At 41.4% G+C, this 23,034-nt stretch overlaps 1 protein-coding gene across 1 annotated transcript; it reads left to right on the plus strand.

The window, feature by feature from the left end:
- The first annotated feature begins 204 nt into the window (after positions 1–204).
- cahz (carbonic anhydrase) lies at positions 205–8,087 on the plus strand. The gene is made up of 7 exons (XM_080907901.1): positions 205–504; positions 1,727–1,924; positions 2,625–2,743; positions 2,894–2,986; positions 3,080–3,142; positions 3,311–3,466; positions 6,691–8,087. The coding sequence occupies exons 1-7, from the start codon at positions 471–473 to the stop codon at positions 6,808–6,810; spliced, it is 783 nt and encodes a 260-aa protein (XP_080764027.1). The 5' UTR covers positions 205–470; the 3' UTR covers positions 6,811–8,087.
- Positions 8,088–23,034: the final 14,947 nt, after the last annotated feature.

Consider the following 23,034-nt stretch of genomic DNA (forward strand, 5'->3'; position numbering starts at 1 on the left):
CGTGCACAAAGCTACACCAACAAGAGCTGGCAAGAGGCTTCACAATATCAGATCCGCTGGAAGCACCGAAAGACAGCATCGGCACGCTGCCGGGTGCTAGAAGAGATACATGTGTGGAGGATGAGCGCGCATCAGGTACTAATCCTTCTCTGCCAGGGGAAGAGAGAGCGGGCTGAAAAATCGCCATCACGTCGTTTCAAAAGTGAGACCCCGCATATCGTGAGGAAAGCAGGGGGGAGGAGAGGCGAGCAGGAGGACTGGGCTAGTAAAGGACGCCACCATCACATCTCTGAATGGCTGCCCTGTTCTCTCTTAAGAAGCGGCAAGCCAAACCCACCGGGGTGAGGACTGACACAGCGTATATAAAGCAACGCAGCGAGTGGTAATTACAGATCACCCTTCGCCTTTTTGTCGTCCGGCAGACTGACGTGGATTAATCAGTACCAGGGTAGCTTACAGTTGGAGCAGCCATGTCTCATGGATGGGGATACGAACCGACCAACGGTGAGGATCTTAGAGCATCCTACCGGGTTTGCTGCAGGAGAGGATGTTGCCCCACTCAACTCCGTTTTCTATATAGTTGTGTAGACAGTGGTATATATTACAAACAACAATTTGTCCATTTTCTATAATAATTTCATTGCTTAAACAATACACCACTGCGGCTAAGCCTGGGGTAGGAGCAGACCTACAGAGACCCTGATCGTTTACAGAAGCTAAGCGTTCTTATTTATTTATTCCTTTATGATTAAACATTAAAACCATAATTGTATTTTAATGAATGGATTTTATTACAGTTTTTAAAATACAAATAAATATGTAATTTGGTTTGTTTTGATAAGTTAGTTGTTAGTTTTATTAGTTAAGATAACTGTTTCTCTGGGACACATTTTCTGTAATTTTATGTTCAAATATATGTTATGTTTTATTTAGTAATATATTTATTTAATTATATATTTATAGAATATATTTTCACTGCCTATAATACCTGGATGTTATAGACAGGAATAAAATGGGAAAATGTTGTGTGTGTGTGTGTGTGTGTGTATATATATATATATATATATATATATATATATATATATATATATATATATATATATATACATATTTTGTACAGTTGAGATTTAGAGCTGAGGACATTTTGGAAGAGACTTATTTCGATAGAATGGCTTTTAAAACTACAATTTATGGATTATAAATAGACTTGACTATTACAACCTTTCATTAGAAATTGTATGAAAGTTTCTGTATCTAACCTACATGTGAGGTATTATCTAGCAATTTATGTGCCAAGTGTAATAGATTTCCAGTACTTACTGTGTTCATACTGTTAGCATTTACCTTGGAAAGAACTCAGATACTTTGAAAGTCATTTGTATCGTATGTATTGTGGTACTGCTGCTTTTATTAACTAAACAACTTCAACATCAAGGTTCTCATTTAGGTCAGTAGCAGTATGATCGTTTAAACGTGTTAATTTTTCAACTCTCTCATAAAGGATGTGAGCACCTTAACCTTGAGACCTTGTACTTGATAAACAGAAATGAGAAATTAAATATAAGTTCTACATTTCTTAGTCGTAAACATCGTATATTTACATTTAACTTCAGTTTGAAAAACCAATAGAAATGGTGCATTTTAAAATTCTCAGTATACTTATGTATAGCATGGAGAGTCATATGTGGAACGTATGTGTGATGTTAACACATGCATGTATTTGCAGGACCTGACACATGGGCTGCAGATTTCCCCATAGCTGATGGGAACAGGCAGTCTCCCATTAACATAATCCCTAAAGAAGCTCATTATGACCCATCTCTGAAGGCTCTGAAAATCAGCTACGACCCCTCAAACACCAAGGGCATTCTGAACAATGGGCACTCCTTCCAGGTGGACTTTGTGGATGACACAGACAGCTCCAGTAAGTACAGAGCCACAAAAAAGATATTCATCTAGTTATTTATGTCTTGTAAGGTGTGGCTAAATCATCAAATAAATGTCTAGATGTCCAATGCAATCTTCTTAATGTTTTGTACAGTTATAAAGCCTTATGGACAAAAGTGTAATGAGTATATAATATTCATTATATTGCAGTTGTGTAGAAGAGGGTCAGAAAATGTGACTCTTTGATTAAAAAATTCTAAAGTGTATGTCATTGTGTACATTTACAGTTGATCCTAGCATTAGTTAGCTTTATCTGTCTTGTTTATGCAGCCACCCCTGCTGTATGTACTGTAGTAGATAAGCGTGATGATGTCAGCATGCAGTTAATCATAATCAGCTCTATTTCATTATCTGCAGGTCAACAGACATCTACAGTACCCCACCCTGTTATACTATACTATACTAGTACTTTTACTGTTCACCTTTTATCCAGTGTACTGCATGTCATTACAAAAGTAAAAGTAAACACAGAATTAAGTCATTCTACTCAGTTCAAAAAGTTCAAAAAAATTGAGAACCAGAAAAGACTTAAAATCCTGTGTTATCCTCATACAGGTCAGACTCTGAAAATCCTGGGTCTTTTGCTTTTTCAATGCTGAATAGCAAAGATCAACACATGCAACATCTGTCCTTTCCTGACTGTGGCCCCAATGATTATGATGTTCTGTTATTACTAGCCTTGACTGGGGGTCCTATTTCTGGAGTCTACCGCCTGAGGCAGTTTCATTTCCACTGGGGAGGAAGTGACAACAGAGGCTCTGAGCACACTCTCAATGGCATCAAGTTCCCCTGTGAGGTAAAAAGATCTTGACACTGCATAGGATTAAAAACAGTTGCACACAATATGCAACTTGTGGGTCTGTTGTGTAAACAACTATTTAGTTGTTACTTTACTTTCTTCAGCTTTGTGCTTTAATATTTCAACTTTGTTTGATTTTCCTGTTAGCTTCACTTGGTGCACTGGAACACTAAGTACCCCAGTTTTGGAGAGGCAGCTGAAAAGCCTGATGGACTTGCTGTAGTGGGGGTATTTCTAAAGGTGAACCGTCAGAGGCTAAAAAGTTCAAAATGAATAATGTAAAAACAAAAAATGTTAAATATAAAAGTTTGTTATCTTCACATTGTGTTCCAGATTGGTGCTGCCAACCCCCGCCTTCAGAAAGTTCTGGATGCTTTGGATGCCATCAAGAACAAGGTAAAATCAGCTGTCTCAGAATTGGTAAAATACAGGTTTGCTGAAAACAAATGTGCTCGTACTGTTTGTGCAGAGCAGTTTAAAGGCGTTGGAAACTAATGATGCCACTATCATGGTTTTTCTTTTGGTATTTCCTTTCTTCCATTTTCTCTTCCCTCATGCCTACAGGGAAAGCAGACAACCTTTGCTAACTTTGATCCAAGGACTCTTCTTCCTGGTTCCCCGGATTATTGGACCTATGAGGGCTCTTTGACGACTCCTCCCCTCCTGGAGAGTGTCACCTGGATTGTACTTAAGGAGCCAATCAGCGTCAGCCCTGCACAAGTACTTATCTTGGCCCCCAACCCCATCCCTTTCACACACATAGGCAATGTGTAGTTATAACTATTTGATTCAATTCAATTTTATTTATATAGCACTATATCACAACAACAGTCACCCAAGGTTCTTTATATTGTAAGACCCTACAATAACCCTACAATAATACCAAGAAAATCCCAACAATAATATAACCTCAACGAGCAAGCCCTTGGCGACAGTGTTATAAGGGTTTAGGTAGAATGTCAGAGTGTGAGTGTATTAGTCCAAAGAAAATATACACTTTAGTACATGTGCACGAATGTGTACATGCTTTTTAGTCATTTTGTCAGCTGAGAATGCTGAAAGATTTTCACATCAAATAGGAAAGTGAAAGGAAAGTATTAAGCTTCATAGACTCATGAAATCAACACAATTTCATTGTTGTTGATTAAAGAGAACAGGCTGTTTACCTGTTACTCTGTTTTTTACAGTATAATTGTACACACGTTTGTATGACTATACATTTCATTTAGTGGTTGTGCATGGTTTGGGGGGCCAGAATGTTGATCCAAACATTATCACTGTCAAGAGTGTAGTTACAGAAGCCATATCAGACTTAGTAGGGTGGGTCTAAACCTTAAGTAACTGGTGTTTCACTTAGATTACACTGACTGCCTGTATCTCCAGGGCGCAGTTTGCACTCATGACTGTAACCCTCGTGTGACACAAAACTCACACAGAGGTGGCAATAAGCGTTCTCCACTAACATTAAATGTGCTCATACATTTATAAGACACACATACACTCAACAAAAATATAAACGCAACACCTTTGTTACTGCTCCCATTCCCCATGGGATGGACGTAGAGACCTAAAATTCATTCCAGATACACAATATAACCATCCCTCCCAAACAGTGGTCACAAATCAGTCCAAATGTGTGGTAGTGGGCACATCTGCTATATTGAGATAATCCATCCCACCTCACAGGTGTGCCACATCAGGATGCTGATCTGACATCATGAGTAGTGCACAGGTGTACCTCAGACTGCCCACAACAAAAGGCCACCCTGGAATGTGCAGTTTTTTGCGCTATTGGGGGTCTGGGGACCCAGAACCGGTCAGTATCTGGTGCGACCACCATTTGCCTCATGCAGTGCAACACATCGTCGCATGGAGTCTATCAGATTGTCAATTGTGGCCTGTGGAATGTTGGTCCACTCCACTTCAATGGCTGTGCGAGGTTGTTGGATATTCGTGGGAACTGGTACACGCTGTCGTATACGCCGGTCAAGCACATCCCGAACATGCTCAATGGGTGACATGTCCGGTGAGTATGCTGGCCATGCAAGAACTGGGACATTCTCAGCTGCCATCTGCCCTGAACAATGTGAACCATGATTCATCCGTGAAGCGCACACCTCTCCAACGTGCCAGACGCCATCGAATGTGAGCATTTGCCCACACAAGTCTGTTACGGCGACGAGCTGGAGTCAGGTCAAGACCCCGATGAGGACGACGGGCATGCAGTTGAGCGTCCCTGAGACGGTTTCTGACAGTTTGTGCAGAAATTGTTTGGTTGTGCAAACCAATTGTTCCAGCAGCTGTCTGGGTGGCTGGTCTCAGACGATCTTGGAGGTCAACCTGCTGGATGTGGAGGTCCTGGGCTGGTGTGGTTACACGAGGTCTGCGGTTGTGAGGCCGGTTGGATGTGCTGCCATATTCTCTGAAACGCCTGTGGAGACGGCTTATGGTTGAGAAATGAACATTCAATGCACGGGCGACAGATCTGGTTGACATTCCTGCTGTCAGCATGCCAATTGCACGCTCCCTCATTGCTTGTGGCATCTGTGGCATTTTGCTGTGAGACAAAACTGCACATTCCAGGGTGGCCTTTTGTTGTGGGCAGTCTGAGGTACACCTGTGCACTACTCATGAAGTCAGATCAGCATCCTGATGTGGCACACCTGTGAGGTGGGATGGATTATCTCAATATAGCAGATGTGCCCACTACCACACATTTGGACTGATTTGTGACCACTGTTTGGGAGGGATGGTTATATTGTGTATCTGGAATGAATTTTAGGTCTCTACGTCCATCCCATGGGGAATGGGAGCAGTAACAAAGGTGTTGCGTTTATATTTTTGTTGAGTGTATATATAGATATAGTTATTTTCCACAAAGTAGAAATCAGTGCAGCAACACTGAAACACAGTGCAACATGTATTTAGTGACAGATAAAGGGAAACTTTGGCCTGCTAAAGTAAATTCAAGATCACCAGCTAGCTAAAGGCTAAAATAACTATTTCACTCCCAGTGAAATAGTTATTTTAGCAATTTTACTGCTTTCGGCATTTATCTTTCTTTCTCTCTCTCACACACACACATACACTGCAGTGAGATTATTCCATGTTGTCTTAGTAATTTAATTGTTTAACATCTTTCATTCCACATTGTAGTCCTAGCACACTGATGTTCAACTAATCCTGTCCTGGGAATCCTGTGAAACAGTGGTGTGAATGTTCTCAGAAAAGTGTATGAAGAAAAGTCCTTTTAGCTTCCGTTTGGTTAAACCAATGCCTTCATCAAATTGGACCAAAAAGCCATTTGACATGATAAGGGAATGCTAAAGAGGAAACTTTTATTGGATGGGCCTCTCCCACATACCAACCACTTGCATGTAACAGTAATTAATGACACTTCAATGGATGTGAGGTGGATGAAACATTATTTCATTAAAAGGTTTATTATTTGCTTATGCATGTATTACTGTTGGGTAGAAGTGCACTGTGAGCGTACATGTAAAATAGGCTGTTTTATATGATACTCAACTGCAAACGTCTTTCTTTCATTTTAAATAAGGCTTAGATGATGATTACAATTTGAAATAGCTGTTTGTTAAATATGTCTGTGTGGGAACATTACGGTGAAATGGTTTTGTTCACCTATAAAAATTTAAAAAGTAATGTACATCATGTAGTACTTTTTGAAAGGTAGTGTACTTGCTTACTAGATACAGTAACTGGTTACATTGCAACACTGACTTTGTAATTTTGTAAGTTATCAATATAACCAGCCCTTGGTGATACTACAGAGTATACATTCACCTCTCACTTGTAATCTCCTAATCTAATCTGCTTGGTGATGATTGCTAGAAATTGTACTAATGCAACTCCAAAATTCTGCAGAAGTCCATGGAAACATGATCTTTTATTACTCTCCCTTTGTCACTTTCCTTCCTCATTAGATGGCCAAGTTTCGCAGCCTCCTCTTCACCGGAGATGGAGAAGCTCCATGCTACATGGTGGACAACTACCGCCCTCCACAGCCTCTCAAGGGCCGCCTGGTCCGCGCATCCTTCAAATAAGCCCTTCTTCCTTGTCAGATCCTCTTACTCTTTTCTTCTTCTTTTGGTGAACATTCCTGTTCCCTGTGTGCAGGCTTTACTTACTTTATTGTTGCTCTGTTGAAATCACATGGAAAATTGTAACAGCCAATAACAATGATGTAGGACTTCTAGTTAGATTAGATTAAATAGATTTTTTTTGCAGTATCTGCATTTTTAAAACAACAACAACAAACTCTTTCCAAAGTGAATTATTATTTATAAGTAAGTGTCAGTAAACAATAATATCTAATATCTAAACAATAATATATAGTTGTTGTTATCAATTTCATCAAAAAGACACTGTAGACTAGGTTTGCTTTTAATTTGTCATATAAAGCACAAATGATCTTTTCATGAACAGTTTCCTGTTTATGAAGCAAAAGTCTGCTTAATGTTCTTCTTAAAGTCTTCTAAATCTTTCCTCGTGCTTAAACTTTGCCTTTATCAACATTTTGAAGCTTTCTATGAATTGATTGTGTTGTGATTTGTGCTGCAGACAGCTGCTCAGATTGTCAAAGGCTTACCGATGGCTAATTCTGCCACTGGTCAGTAAACCGGTCAGCAAAAACAGGAAGTTACTGAACTTGGATATGACATTCTTCTGTAGTCGTACTCATCATTTTACACACTATACAGCAGTTGGAGCCACCACCTATCAGGTAGTGCTTTTACGTAAGTAGATTTGACTTTTGACCCCCCCATTATGGTACAATAACAGAAGTAAGTCTGTTGTTAAGGACTGTCTAATCTAGCTTTAACCAATAGTACAACCAAAGGCCATGTGCATTCCTGTGGATATGGCTTATCTTCTCAGTGGCACTACAATACATTTTATTTGTGTCATTTAATTTTCTTTTCTTCCTTTTTTTTGGTTTGCTTGTGTACCGGTCACCACAGTGCCTTAACCACGGTCTTGAAGGCTATTTTTCCATTCTTTCTTTTTTTGGTTTGTTTGTTTACTGGTCACCACAGTGCCTTAACTGCTGTCTTTAAGACAAATTGGAAAGAAAGTGGCATCATTTTATGGCTATGAGCACTGTTCCTTTTTACTCTTTTTTTCAGTGCCTTTAACTTATTCTCCATTTAACTAAGCTTAAATAAATAGCAGGTATTTATGAGAGACCAGAGCAATGTAAGTTTTGTTTTTCATATCAATTGTTTTAGGGTGTATCTATAGTAAAACAGGTTTAACTGCTTATAGTCACATTACACGTGTAAATGCCTGTGAGACTCTTTCACTTAATAAATGGAAAAGTGCAACAATTTCAAAAACATATGTATTATTGTCTTATTTCACAGCAATATTTGTTCTTCTTTTGGGAATTAACTGGATTTACTACAGTTCATTTTATATATGCTTGGTTTCCAGAGGAAGACTTATCTTAAAATCTCTTGTTAAAGAATAAAAGTGATCTTCTCACTTGCATCATTTAGCAGGTTTAGTTTTTACTTCTTTAGTAAATTATCAGTGAAGGATCAAGGATTAGCACATAATTTTCTATCACATTCAAAATCAATAGACAATGAATCCTTCTGACTTTGTTAATCTTCCGTATATCTGAAAAAGACAGGCAATAATTGCATCATTTTTGTCAAATATTTTGTCAAGATATCAAAATCCATGCGTCCATTTTGTCCTCCTTATTTGGGTCTGGATTGCTTAGGAAGCAGGCTGAGTGGAGTAGCTCAGGCTTCTCCCTCCCCGGCCACCTCCTGCAGCTCATTCAGGACAATACCAAGCCTTTCCTAGCCAGGAAACGTAATCTCACCAATCTCTCCAGCATGTTCTGGGTCTACAACAGGGCCTGGAACATCTCTCCCTGGAATTTCCCATGAAGCATCCTAACAGCTCCCTGTATGACTTCATCTGGCTCGTTTCAATGTGCAGGAGTAGCATTCTGTCCCAAATCACTGAACTTGTCACGCTTTGTCTAAGAGAAACACCAGCCACCCTTCAGAAGAGCTCATTTCTACCACTTGTAACCACAATCATCAGAGCAGAGCTTGAGATTGAATAATGGATTGGGGCAGTTCCAATCTGTTGTGACGATGAAAAAGCTGAGCATAAATGCAAAGCTGCTGATTTCCGGAGTTACTCGGAAATCTTACAGAGGAGGGGTGTGTTTATACATTAATCAGAAATGGTGTAAAAACTTTATTGTCTGTGAACAGGTGTGTCTGCCGGACATTGAGGTTCTCTCCATGTCTATGAGGCCATACCTGCCGAGGGAATTCCCGCAGACCAGTGTCACTGTTGTGTCCATCATAAAGCGAACCCAAAGATTGCGGCTGACACCATCTCCAACGTTGTGTACTCACTCCGATCTCTCTCTCCTGAGGCCCCTAATATTATTCTGGGGGACTTTAATCACTGTAATTTGAAGAAGACATTGGGCAGTTTCTATCAACATGTGAACACACTTCAATAAAAGTCTGGATCTATGTTATGGTTCCATAAAAGGTGCGCAAACATCTGTGGCAGGCCCCGCCCTCGGATCCTCTGACCACAACACGGTGCATCTTCCGCCAGTTTGTGCTGAGGAGCGAGATGGTGAGGAAACAACACATAAAGGTTTGGAGTAACAACGCCTCTACAGGGATGCTTTGACTGTACTGACTGGTTGGTGTTTGTGGAGTCATCCAGAAACATGAATGAACTGACGGACATTGTCTGCAACTATATCTCCTTTTGTAGAGATATGATTCTTCCTTCCTTCAAGTTGTGCATTTTTTTTCTCTAATAATAAATCAGCTCTTATGAGGCTGATTTATGAAAGGAAGAAAGCTTTTAATTCAATTCAATTCAGTTTTATTTATATAGCGCCAAATCACAACAACAGTCGCCTCAAGTCACTTTATATTGTAAGGTATACAGAGAAAAACCTAACAATCATATGACCCCCTATGAGCAAGCACTTTGGCGACACTGGGAAGGAAAAACTCCCTTTTAACAGGAAGAAACCTCCGGTAGAACCAGGCTCAGGGAGGTTACGTCCGATTGACGTAACCGGGTGTCATTACTGCTGATGTGAATTAAAATTTTAATGAATTGATGTTTATCCTTAGCCAGCAGTTTTAAATTTCTCTCAGTGTCGCCTGCTCTGGCCCCTGGAAGACAATTGACTATGGTTGCCGATGGGGGCTTCTGTTTAAGACTATGCTTCCTCCTCACCGTCACCCAGCCGCCCTCTTTCCCCAACTGCTTGGGGTCTGCCGGGGGACAGCTAGCGGGGCCTATGCTATCTTCGGCTGCACCAGCTACAGGGGCCTGGCTAGCTACGGGCCTATCAAGGGTGCGAAGCTGAGTCTCCAATTCAGTAATCCTGGCCTCCAGAGCTGCAAATATGCTACATTTGTTACAAGTATCATTACTGCTAAAGGAGTAACTAAACATCTGACACAATGAGCAGGAAAGTGCAGGAGGGACAGGTGAGGAGGCCATGCTGCTAGCGAGTCAGCTATGAGCTAAGCTAAGCTAGCGAAACAGTAAAGACACAGTGAATGAATACTTTGGCACTGAATTAGGGAGTGAGTACACAGAGAGTGTGCTTCGGATGAAGCGCGTGAAGATTATACTATGAAAACAGAAGTTATCTAAAAAATTTTAATTAAATTGCTATGGAAATAATCTATTCAAAAACACCACTGTGTGTTGGAAAAGGAAGGGATACTCTACCGCAGAGAGAGCAAACACCAACAGCAACACCAACACCAAGTGACAGCGCCACCTGAAGTAGGCCCTTTGAAGGGAATATCTCTAAAGTGAATCTGAGGTGAAGAAAATTAGGAAGGCGATCAGATCCCAAATAAAAAAGCCAAAATAAAATGCAAGCATAAGGTAGAAGTTGAGATGGGGAAGCTATGACTTCCGGGTTGCCTGGGCAGGCATGAAACACATGACTGGTCACTCTCATGTAATAAGTCTCCCTGGTTTTAGCTCAGAATGTCAGTTGGCTAATGAGCTGAAGAGATTTTACTTGAGAATTGATGATAATCATAATTTTAGTAACGCACTGGTTTTGCTAAGAGAGTATTGTAATTTGTCTTTGACCAATACGATCAGACTTTGTAACCTGGTTAAAATGGCTGGTCAGATTTCAGGGAGGTCTCAGGTCCAGCTTGTGGACTTTTATAACAGGCAGGTGCTGAGGAAGGCAGCCTCTTTCATGTTATGTTCAGACAATCCTCTCTTTAATAATTTTCAGCTGCTTCCCTCACGTTGCTGGTATAAAGTGCTTGCAGTGAAGACCAAGAGACAAAGAATGTCTTTTATACCTGCTGCTATTATCATGCTTAATAACACTAAACCATAAGCGTTGTTGCCATCACTACTGCACGTTGCACTTTGTTGATGCTACTAATGAAACTTGGGCCTGTTCTACATTTTTTTTGTTGCTTTTTTGTATATGTGTTGTTTGGTGTGTGTCTGCAAATCAATTTCCCATTGGGGAAAATAAAGTTACCATTGACCATTACCAGTCAGTCTACATTCCTATATTACTTACTTACCCTATAGTCATGAGCTCTGGGTAGTTACATAAAAGAATGAGGATTCCTTGTATCCTTCAAAGCAGATTAGTTTTCTTTGAAGTTTTTCTCATCTAGATTCACTTTCTGTCAGTGTGCCCCAGGGCAGCTGTGGCTACATGTAGCTTGCCAACACTGGTGTGTGAATGTGTGTGTGAATGGGTGGATGACTGAATGTAGTGTAAAGCACTTTGGGGTCCATAGGGACTAAGTAAAGCGCTATACAAATACAGGCCATTTATCATTTACCATTTATCCAGATTAGACCAGATACATACAGAGAGGAGGTTGCAACAGAATCACCAACCTGTCTCTGAATGTGGACAAAACAAAAGAGATGATTTTTGACTTCAGGAGAGCACAGAGAGATCACTGTCCACTTAGCATCAATGGATCCTCTGTGGAGGTCTCCAAGAGCACCAGATTCCTTGGTGCCCACCTGGCGGAGAACCTCTCCTGGTCTCTCAACACCAGCTCCATAACTAAGAAGTTCCAACAGTGTCTCTACTTCCTGCGAAATCTGAGAAAAGCCCATCTCCCTCCATCCATTCTCACCACGTTCTACAGAGGGACTATTGAGAGTGCCCTGAACAGCTGAATCACTGTCTGGTATGATAACTGCACCGTATCGGATCGCAATACCCTACAACGGATAGTGAGAGCAGTTGAGAAGATAATTGGAGCCTCTCTTCCCTCCATCATTGACACTTATAGCACCCGCTCCATCTGCAAAGCCACCAGGATTGTGGAGGACCCACACACCCCTCACACACACTCTTCACCCTGCTACCTTCTGGAAAGAGGTACCAGAGCATCCGGGCCCTCACTGCCAGACTGCAGAACAGTTTCTTCCCCCAAGCTGTCAGACTCCTAAACACTCAGTGACTGGGATGACACACACACACACACACACACACACACACACACACACACACACACACACACACACACACACACACACACGCCTTCAGACACCAAGGTCCTTTTTGCACAGTATTTTGCACATTTCCATTGCACTGTCTTGTGTCTGTACCGTCCTGTTCTGTCTATTGCTGCACTGTCTTGTCTTGTTTTTTTGCAATGTTGGAACATTGCACTTTACGTAGTCCTGTGTTTGTCTGTGATATGTCATATGCAGCACCAGGGTCTCAGAGGAACGCTGTCTCGTTTCACTCTGTACTGTACCACTGTACATGGTTGAAATAACAATAAAAGCTACTTGACCTGACTTGACTTGAGATACCCCCAATACAGGAAAGTTTGGAATAGGCTCTCAGTTTAAAAAGTCCAAGTTTATCCTGTCTTATCACCCACAAGGCTATGCAGAGCTTAGATGCAGCCAGAGAGGAGACTCGCTCAGTGTTAACTGCTTTTTGGAAGTTCTCCAAATGTCCATCCTGCTCCCTCTAGTTGCCTGGCTGTCCTTGCAGGTCAAGTACAATCCTTCTGCCACATTAAAATTTAATGGCCTGGAAAATAGCCCCAAGGATCTGTTCATTTTCAAGGCTAGAGTAAGCTGTAAGGACCCCTGGAGTGATATTATAACAATAGACAGGCTTTTAACTTTTTTGTTTCACAAAGCATGAAAACAGAATGTCTACAATTTAGACGTTTTGAATGCAGGATATTTTATTAAACCAAATTAGCAGGACCAAAGCAAAATCTAAATCAAATAATAATAATCACATAGTAATCACTGTAATCGTTCTTATAATAATAATGGATTGTATTTATATAGCACTTTTCGAGACCCTCGAAACACTTTACAATTCCACTAGTCATTCATACACTGGTGGAGGCAGCTACAGTTGTAGGCACAGCTGCCCTGGGGCAGACTGACAGAAGCAAGGCTGCCATTTCGCGCCATCGGCCCCTCTGGCCAACACCAGTAGGCAGTAGGTGAAGTGTCTTGCCCAAGGACACAACGATTGAGACTGTCCGGGCCGGGGCTCGAACTGGCAACCTTCCGATTACAAGACAAACTGCCAACTCTTGAGCCACGATTGCCACTTATCCAATTAATCTCCTCGTAGTTAATGCTGATTTCTAATACTAATCTGGAGAAGAGTGAGAGTGAGGAAAGCAGGTACACCGATGCACTTATCTCTGTTCTGTGTCGATATAATCCAGAAGGAAACCAGCCAAATCCTTGTAGGTTATAATCCAACATGGCAGAAACGTACATTGTGCTGTAGTGGTATATAAACACATGGGGAGTGCATTACATGAGTACTTCTGTCCCCGTGCATGTCCTGCACCATCCTTGTATATTTCACTGCCACCCATGACTTCCTCATGCAGTAGCAGTTCCATCTAGATGCACAGCATCACAGTGAGGCTCCTTCTTACCTTCTCTATACTTCTCCATCAACACTCTCAAAGCAAACATCTGTAGAGCTCTTTCTCAGCATGAAGCAGCATGAAGCCATACACTGCTCACTGATCTTTAGCTGTCCGTTAACTCCGTGTGTGTTTGAGTACTTGTTTTATTCACCTGTGTGAACACTTGTGCATACACCTGTTCGTGTGATGCACTTGTATTCATAAAGTTTCTCCATGTAAGTGTCTAATAGCCCCCCAGGACATGAAGCAGGCATGGAGGAGATCCAGGCTCCAGACATCCAGAGGCCCCCTAGAGCACAAGAACCCAAGGAGGACCACCGCAGCAGTTGCACCACCCACCTTCAAAAGAGCTGATTGTCTTATCTCGCCTATAACGTGTGTTTGTCTGGTCTTTCTGTGCTCTCTTTTTTCCCTTCACCTACCAATCACTTGTGGCAGATCCCATTATCTCCTTCTGGTTCTGCCAGAAGTTTCTTTTTGTTAAAGGGGAGATTTTCCTTCTCACTATTGCAAAGTGCTTGCTTGCTTGTGTGCTTCCAAGAGATTTCTCCAATACTGTACTTACAGTACACAGTGCCTTGATGACTGTGGTTCTGAAGTTGTGCTACATAAATAAACCTGAATTGAACTGAAATGACAGCAAGACATAGAAGAGGTGTGTGTATACTGGTAATCAGCTCTGAGCCCCTTCTTTCTTCCAGTGGTGATGGAGACCCTGACAGATTAACTCAGGAGAGACAAGAGGGATGAAAGTCAGTAGAAGCAAGACACAATGCAGACAGGTGCAACAGTGATGCAAGGAGCAGAGGTAGTGAGGGTGGACTGCTGTAAATATTCTCTATTTGAAAATAAATAAAAAGTGTTAAAATGAGATTTTTTCAATTTTCCGGTTTGCTGGTTTTTGTTTTAATGAAATTCTGTTTATGATACTTGTGTAAAGAAATCCTTGTTAAAGATGTTGAAGACCCTGGTTAAGTGTAATAAGAGGCTGTATGGTTTTTCGGTCAACTTGGAGAACATCTGACATAATGCCCCTGAGCTCAGTTTTGATTTGCAAAACTTTCAAGCATTTTTTCCACATAGCATTGTGGGGTATTTTATGTAGAACTGTGACATGAAAAGTCATTTTGGAATCAGGCTGTAACATAAAAAAATGTGGAAAAACTGAAACACCGTAAATATTTGCTGTAGGTCTGTATTTTTTGTTTTCTTCTTAAAGAATAAAATTGTCGTATTTTTTAGACCACATTACGCAAATCAACCACTCCAGAAATACTTTACATTAGAGCAGATCTGTTGCGTTTTCAAAACAAATTTGATTATTTAATTTTATTATTAAACAGCCATTTTGGTCCAGAGAGCCAATTAGTGATCACCTTTATCGATTCGAGTTTTGCCATTACATATTAAGAAACATACAATTTAAAGGTGTTGGCTCACCAGGAAACGAGTTTATCAACATTTATAAATGCAAACATTTTGACTTTTTGGGTAACATTTAAAACAGGGGGCATTAAAAAGCTCATATATAACATGGTTAATAATAACACTTTCATACTTTATAAATGTTGGATTAACTATTTCTAAATTATTATGTCAAGTACAAACCAGTTATTTCGGAGCTAGTAATGGTTAGCAGTGTGATTTAAAAAGTCTAAGTAAATAATTACCAAAGTATTTAGAATCACATTTGTATGCCTATTGATTAAGATAAGTACTAATTAACTGTGTGCGTTATGACCTAATCTGAAGGGAAGACTATTTCTGTGTGCCTTTTTTGATCTTTCAAATGTTTATTGCAAGAGCTTAGGTCTCCTACTTTCAGTCTGCTAATCCATAGTGTCATCATGTCTTGGTTTTCTGTCCACATGCTGCACGTGTATAATCTTGTTTAGGGTTGGCTGCGTGGGTGAGGCTCCATTTTTATCTAGTGACTCCAGGCTCTAGGTACAGAATGAGCAACATTTCTCAAAACATAGTTATCAGACTCAAACCCTAACATGCAGTGGCGGTCCTAGCCTGTTCGGCGCCCCGGGATAACACTCCCTCTGCCCCCCCCCCACACACACACACACAGACATAAAACATATTAAAGATTGTACATTAACATAAAACTGTTGAAATTCACCAGAGAAGCACACACACGAAGAGAGAGAGAGTATGCATTGTATGCAAACGGCTACCAAACAGCCATCATAATTCGTCAAACAATGAGAACAGGACAAATCAACAACTGACAAAGACTAATTAATATTAAAATCTGTAACATAATGTAATGTTTGGAGTTTAGTCTGTTACTGTTACTATTTTTACCATTTCTTCTTGGAGCAACTGTAACCCACATAATTTCCTTAGGGATTAATAAAGTATTCTGATTCTGATTGGTTCAGGATGACCTGCCATGATCCAATCACACATCTGCTTACCTGCATCTTTTGCTCGTTTCTGCTCCTCTTCTTTTCTATTTTTTCTAAGCTGAGCACCTGACGGCTTTGAACTTTTCTTGTCCATCTTCCATTGGGTTTCATTTTGCACTCCAGTATGAACACAAATCCCCCAACCCGAGGATCACCACAACATGATCTAACAGACCTACACCTTAGTTCACAGATTCACTTTGTCTAAGGTGTATTTCTGGGATTTTGCACAACCCAGGATTCAAATCATGAATACATAATTTACAACATTATGAATGAAATGTGCTCTACTTGGAAGCAGCCCCTCCCCTTTCGACGGGTTGTGTGTGAGACTTTAAATCATCAAACTGTAAATTATACATTTTAAATTGTTATTGATCCCTTTACCACGAGTCCTAAAGTGTATATTTATTTTCTTACTCTTCTTATATATATATATATATTGTTTGTTTACTTGCACTGCTGTAACTGGAGCCTCGTTGTCTCGTCTCTCTATATACTGGACCGTATGTAGCGGAGATGACAATAAAGTTTACTTTGACTTCAGCAGCGAGCAGGTGTGACCTCCGTCTTCTGAATTCACAACAAAAAGGCAATGGTTAGAATGCTCTCTTTTTAATGTCATGGGCAATCAGCACAAAATCTAAACGGGAAAGCAACAACAGAGTTAGCTATGCTCCCATTTTGTTTCCTCTCTTCCCAATAAAGAAATCTCACCTAAACATGCACTCAATTCTACATAAAGACTGGAGAAATGACCCGCAACAAATGATGTATAAACAACAAAAATAATCGGGTCAAACTGTATTACTTTAACAACCTGCGATATGATTTTTCTTCCCCCCGACATTTGCACATTCCTTACCTTGCAGGAATCCTCCATTATTCTGAGGATTACCCAGAATCCCTTGCCCTTTGTGAATGTTGCAGGGTGACTTTTTCAACAGTAGGTGGTGCCAATGTCCCATTTAGCGGGATTTAACTTCGACTCTATTTAACTATGTTACACAGGCGCACCGAGGGCTCTCGCGCTCACTTTTCGCGTATAGAATTTCGAAAAAACATCGGTGCAAATTATAAGTCTGTATCATGATGTCTGGTGTTTTCGTGTTTGTTGGTTTGTTTTCATTTTGTTTTATTTTGCGAGTTGGTTATTAGATGCTGCTTCCCGCCGCCCTGCCCTCTCCTCCCTGTGCCGCAAGCAGATGGGTTTGGCTATTGTGTGTGGACATAATAGCCAAACCCATCTGTTCTCTGACTGGACTGTTAAATTTGTGATTGACATGACATTGACCAATCAGATGAAAGGAAGAAAAATAGGGTCAAAATTCATACTTGTAACTTGAAACTTGAGCGCAGAGTTTCACATGTATTTTTTGGCTAAGTCCACATACAAATCTTTTTTACGCACACACAAATTCTTTTTACGCATACAAATCCTGATTTACAAGTACAAAATATTTATGACCACAATTTGAGCCCATACAACCCCATTTACAAGGCAAGAAATTCCACAAATGAACCCTGACAAGGCAGACCGGTGGTCACCTGAATGTAGGTTGCCTGTGAAGGAATTTCTTTTGTTTTTCTCTTTGCTACATAATTCCATATATCCTGCTTCATATATTTGATGTCTTCAGTATGTTTCTACAATGTAGAAAGCAATAAAAATAAAGAAAAAATATTAAATGAACAGTGTGTCCAAACCTTTCACTGGTAGTGTACATCTATTTCCTGATCTATGAAGTATGACTTGAGGTCAATATTTTGAAGTGGTTACAGCTCTAGATTTTACTGATCAACAATCCTCTGTGGTAGCAGTGCACAATTTCCAATTTTTACATTCAAGAACAAACAACGAACAGCTTTAACCAGTTTTTACTTGCTAGCAAGGGAGGCTGGTCGGAACCAGGCTCTTGGAGATGAACGCTCCTCACCCGCCTCCTAGCCAGCATCAAATAAACAGCCTTCCTTGCTGCCTTTTACTGAAAACAGTTACAGTACACACAAGCACCACCCACTGAAACTGGATAAAGACTAAACATCCATATTCACAATATCAGCAGACTTCAATTATGTTTCCCTCTTATTACAAATCCTGTCTGCTGAGACTGTCATGGTCTCCGTGCCTGCCCGGTCGGCCCCACAAGGCTACAATTGCTGTTTCTGTTCTCTCCCTCTCTGCCTGGGCGGAGCTCACTGTGGGCTCCTGCCCTTGGCCCACACACACACCTGACAACACTCACCCATCATCACCGGGAGCACTATTTGAGGCTGGAACACAGATCCTCTCGTCGCTGGATGATTGTACCCCTAACGTTAGTGTTCTCACAGCTCTTGTGCTTCATATTCGTGATTTGTGATTAGTTGGTGACCTGCCTTCTCGTCTGCCTCAGATCTCCCCCCCCCCCCCGGGACCTGCGACCTCCCTGCTGCGGGAACGTGTGTGAGTGTGAGCGAAGAAGACGTGAGCGAGTTACCCTGTGATTCCCCCGGAGTTTTGGATCCCTTCACTGTACATATATTGCACTGGCACTGTAAATAAACTACACCTTGGAGATACCTTACCGCTCTGCGTTTGAATCCCTGTACCAGATCGTGACAGAGACATTGTGATACTAAAGTTACAGTCAGGAAATGGACACCTGATGCTACTGAGGCTCTAAGGCTACGTTCACACTGCAGGTCATAATGCTCAATTCCAATTTTTTGATCAAATCTGATTTTTTGTCTGCTTGTTCACACTACAAATAAAATGTGACAGCAAACGCACTCTAGTGTGAACGCTCAAAGCGGCCGCATGCGCAAAAGAAGACGTCACACACAACGCGCTCTGTTTAGACCCAGAGCAAACAATATTGTTTGACTGATGGCCCTTAATGTAAAGACTTCGGACTTTATGTTTCCCAATTTTTGCTTGAAGTTATTTTGTTATTTACATAATAATGTAAATCAGCGGTCCCCAACCCCCGGGCCTCGGACCGGTACCGGTCCATGAGTCGTTTGGTACCGGGCCGCGAGAGTTGAGGCTCAGGTGTGAAATGTATAGTTTTCAGGGTTTCTATCGGTTTTCAGCGTTATTTTGTTATCGTTTTTATCGTTTTCCTGGGTCTTTTCACGTGTGTTATGAATAAATTTTCTTTTTTTCGGTACCGGTACTAGTTTTATTTTGTTGTATTTATCCGCGACACGTTAAAGGCCGGTCCATGAAAATATTGTCGGGCATAAACCGGTCAGTGGCGCAAAAAAGGTTGGAGACCGCTGATGTAAATAACCTAATAATTATCCCTATTGCTGTCAAAGGAGCTTGCAAAGAAAAGCATCTGGACTGCATTAAGTTGCTTGAAGACGTTTCACCTCTCATCCGAGAAGCTTCTTCAGTTCTAAGGTCAAATGGTGGAGAGTCCCAGATATAAACCTAGTGGGAGTTTCCCCCCACAGAGGGACAAAAGGACCCCTGATGATCCTCTAATCGCCTGAGCCAAGGTGTGAAACACCTTGGCTCAGGCCAAGAGGGAAAGGGAGAGACCTGATGTTTACTTAACATTTACTTTCAGGTCTAATTAACACACAGTTAATTAGACCTGATGACCACAAATAAGCTGCAGCTGCTCATCAGCCTCCCTGGTACTGCCCCTCGACTCTGCTGCACCACACCTCTCCCTGCAGTGGGCCATTTGGAGACCCAAAAGTACAATGTGCAATGCTAAAATCTTTTTTTTTTTTTTACAAAATACAAATGTAATGGTTTCTACAAACAAGTCGTTAATACTACACTTACTGGCCACTTCATTAGGACCCCCTTTTTCCTTCAAGTGCCTTAATTCTTTGCATTATAGTTTTAACAAGAAAACATTCCTCAGAGAATTTCACCATATTGACATAATAGTATTACATAATTGCTGGAGACTTGTCACCTCCACATCCATGATGCAAATATCTAATTCCACCACATTCAAAGGGTGCTCTATTGGATCAAGACTTGGATGCCATTTGAATACAGTGAACTTATTTTCATGTTTTAAGAATCAGTTTGCGATTATTTAAGATTCTAGATTTGGCAATCCACACCAACAAGGTATTTTCACACAGAGAACTGCTGCTCACTGGATAGCTTCTCTTTTTTTGGACCATTCATAGTAACCCTAAAGGAGACTGTGGTAAAATCCAAGTATATCAGTACAACCATGCCCTGATCAGAGTCATTTAAATGTTCTTTCTTACAAGGGATACACATGCAAGTGATATGAAACTGCAATAATTTTAGAAGCTGCATTACAAAATTAATGTAAAAACTAGACTTAAAGGGGGAAAAAAATAAAAAATAAAAATAGTAATAATAATAATAAAAAAAACTAGACTTATATCTAACACTGTAAGTTTTTTATGGCTTTGTTTCCTTAATGCCATAGCTTTAATGATCTATGGTAACTGTGTCCCCATTAAAAATGAAAAAGTGTAGACATGTCATTTGCACATAATATTTTAAAAGACAGTAAGATAGAACTGTAACTTCATAATACAGTTTTTTTAAATGAATTTGACCTTCTCTATACATCACATTGAAGTGTTCTTTCTTGTCATGAAGCCATGACTTGACATCACATGTTGCACTTCCAGCTTCTCAACACACTCTTTACATGTCAGTACGTATATAACTCTATCTGTTATAATAGTAAATGGCCTGTATTTGTAAAGCGCTTTTCTAGTCCCTAAGGACCCCAAAGCACTTTGCACATCCAGTCATCCACCCATCACACCCTGGTGATGGCAGCTACATTGCAGCCACAGCCACCCTGGGGGGCACTGACAGAGCCGAGGCTGCCGGACACTGGTGCCACCAATAGGCAACAGGTGAAGTGTCTTGCCCAAGGACACAACGACCGAGACTGTCCAAGCCGGGGCTCAAACCGGCAACCTTCCGATTACAAGGTGAACTCCCAATTCTTGAGCCACGATCGCCCCCATAATAGTGACCTGTAAATCCTTTGCAGCTCTCTTTTGCTTTTGCTCTCTTCTGCTGGACCAGATGGAGTGAGTCCCCTCGTCCTCAAGACCTGTGCCCCCCAGCTGTGTGGACTCTTTCATAAACTGTTTATGCTGAGTCTGAGTCTGCAGAGGGTCCCAGTGATGTGGAAGACATCATGCCTCGTCCCTGTACCAAAGACGCCACGTCCCAGTGGCCCCCAGGATTACAGGCCCGTGGCACTGACCTCCCACATCATGAAGACCCTGGAAAGGCTCATCCTGGACCAGCTGCGACCCATAGTAAGACCACATCTGGATCCCCTTCAGTTCGCTTATCAGCCTCGTCTCGGAACTGAGGACGCCATCATCTACCTGCTCAATCGTGTCTACACCCATCTGGACCAGCCGGCGAGCACTGTGAGGGTCATGTTTTTTGACTTTTCCAGTGCTTTCAACACCATCAGGCCGACCCTCCTGGGTGATAAGTTAGCAGCGATGCAGGTGGATGCTTCTCTGGTGTCCTGGATTGTTGATTACCTGACAGGAAGACCACAATATGTACGTCTCCCACAGTGTGTGTCTGACAAGGTGATCAGCAACACAGGGGCACCACAGGGGACTGTCCTCTCCCCCTTCCTCTTCACCCTCTACACCACAGACTTCAGCCACTGCACAGAGACCTCCATCTTCAGAAGTTCTCTGATGACTCTGCGGTGGTTGGATGCATCAGCAGGGATGATGAGACAGAGTACCGGGCTGTGGTCGACTCCTTTGTCACGTGGTGTGAGCAGAATCATCTGCAGCTCAACGTGGCAAAGACCAAGGAACTGATCGTGGACTTCAGGAAGACCAGGAAACACTTGACCCCTGTTTCAATCCAGGGGGTCAGTGTTGACATTGTGGAGGACTATAAATACCTTGGAGTACACATTGACAAGAAACTGGACTGGGCTAAAAACACCACAGCACTTTACAGGAAGGGCCAGAGTCGTCTCTATTTTTTGAGGCGACTGAGGTCCTTCAACATCTGCCAGAAAATGCTCAGGATTTTCTATGAGTCTGTTGTGGCCAGTGCGATCCTCTAAGCTGCTGCATGCTGGGGGAGCAGGCTGAGGGTCGCAGATGCCAACAGACTTAATAAACTAATCCGTAAGGCCAGCAATGTTGTGGGGATGGAGCTGGACTCCCTCAAGGTGGTGTCGGAGAGGCGGATGCTGTCCAAGATAAAGACAATGTTGGATAACACCTCCCACCCACTCCATGACATGCTGGTCAGTCACAGGAGCTCGTTCAGTGAGAGACTGAGATTACCCATGATGCACCACTGAACGACACAGGAAATCTTTCCTGCCTGTGGCCATCTCCCTGTACAACGCATCCACTTAACACACTGTTTGCTGCTATAACTACACATGTTTCTTGTTCAGCTATTTATTTATGAGTGACTTATGTATGTATGTATATATATGTATATATTGTACTATTCTTAGTTAGTGTATTGTCTGTCTTGTTAATGTTGGTTTATAATGGAGCACTGTAACAAAAAATAATTTCCCCCAGGGATCAATAAAGTATTCTGATTCTGATTTTTAGCCAGTTGCCTAGATTTCATGTCTAATTGCAATGCAGGCTACAGTGTTGGCTGGATTTGGTGCAGGAACTCCTTTCTTAGTGTCCTTTGATATAAAATACCTGGATGTTAGGCAAGGATAAGGCACTCCATAATATGGCCCGCGCCCTGGAAAGTACAGGGTACTTAAGATGTAAGATGGAAAATATTGTTTGATTTTCTGGAAATTTACCATGAAATAACCCAGTACATAAAACTACTGTTGCTGTACTTAATTTTACTTACAGTGCAATTATTCTATTGTTTGGTGTACAAAAGCAACTACCTGTAATTACAGGTACCTGTGGTCTTACAGTGTAATTATTTTATTGCTTCCTT

The sequence above is a fragment of the Rhamphochromis sp. 'chilingali' genome (genome assembly GCF_963969265.1).
Source record: "Rhamphochromis sp. 'chilingali' genome assembly, chromosome: 16".
In the NCBI taxonomy this organism is placed as follows: Eukaryota; Metazoa; Chordata; class Actinopteri; order Cichliformes; family Cichlidae; genus Rhamphochromis; species Rhamphochromis sp. 'chilingali'.

Excerpts from the sequence above, each read along its gene's own strand:
- cahz (XM_080907901.1), top strand. The coding sequence starts at position 471 with ATGTCTCATGGATGGGGATACGAACCGACCAACG. Across the intron at positions 3,143-3,310 it reads TGGATGCCATCAAGAACAAG|GGAAAGCAGACAACCTTTGC; the intron begins GTAAAATCAGCT and ends TCATGCCTACAG. Across the intron at positions 3,467-6,690 it reads TCAGCGTCAGCCCTGCACAA|ATGGCCAAGTTTCGCAGCCT; the intron begins GTACTTATCTTG and ends CTTCCTCATTAG.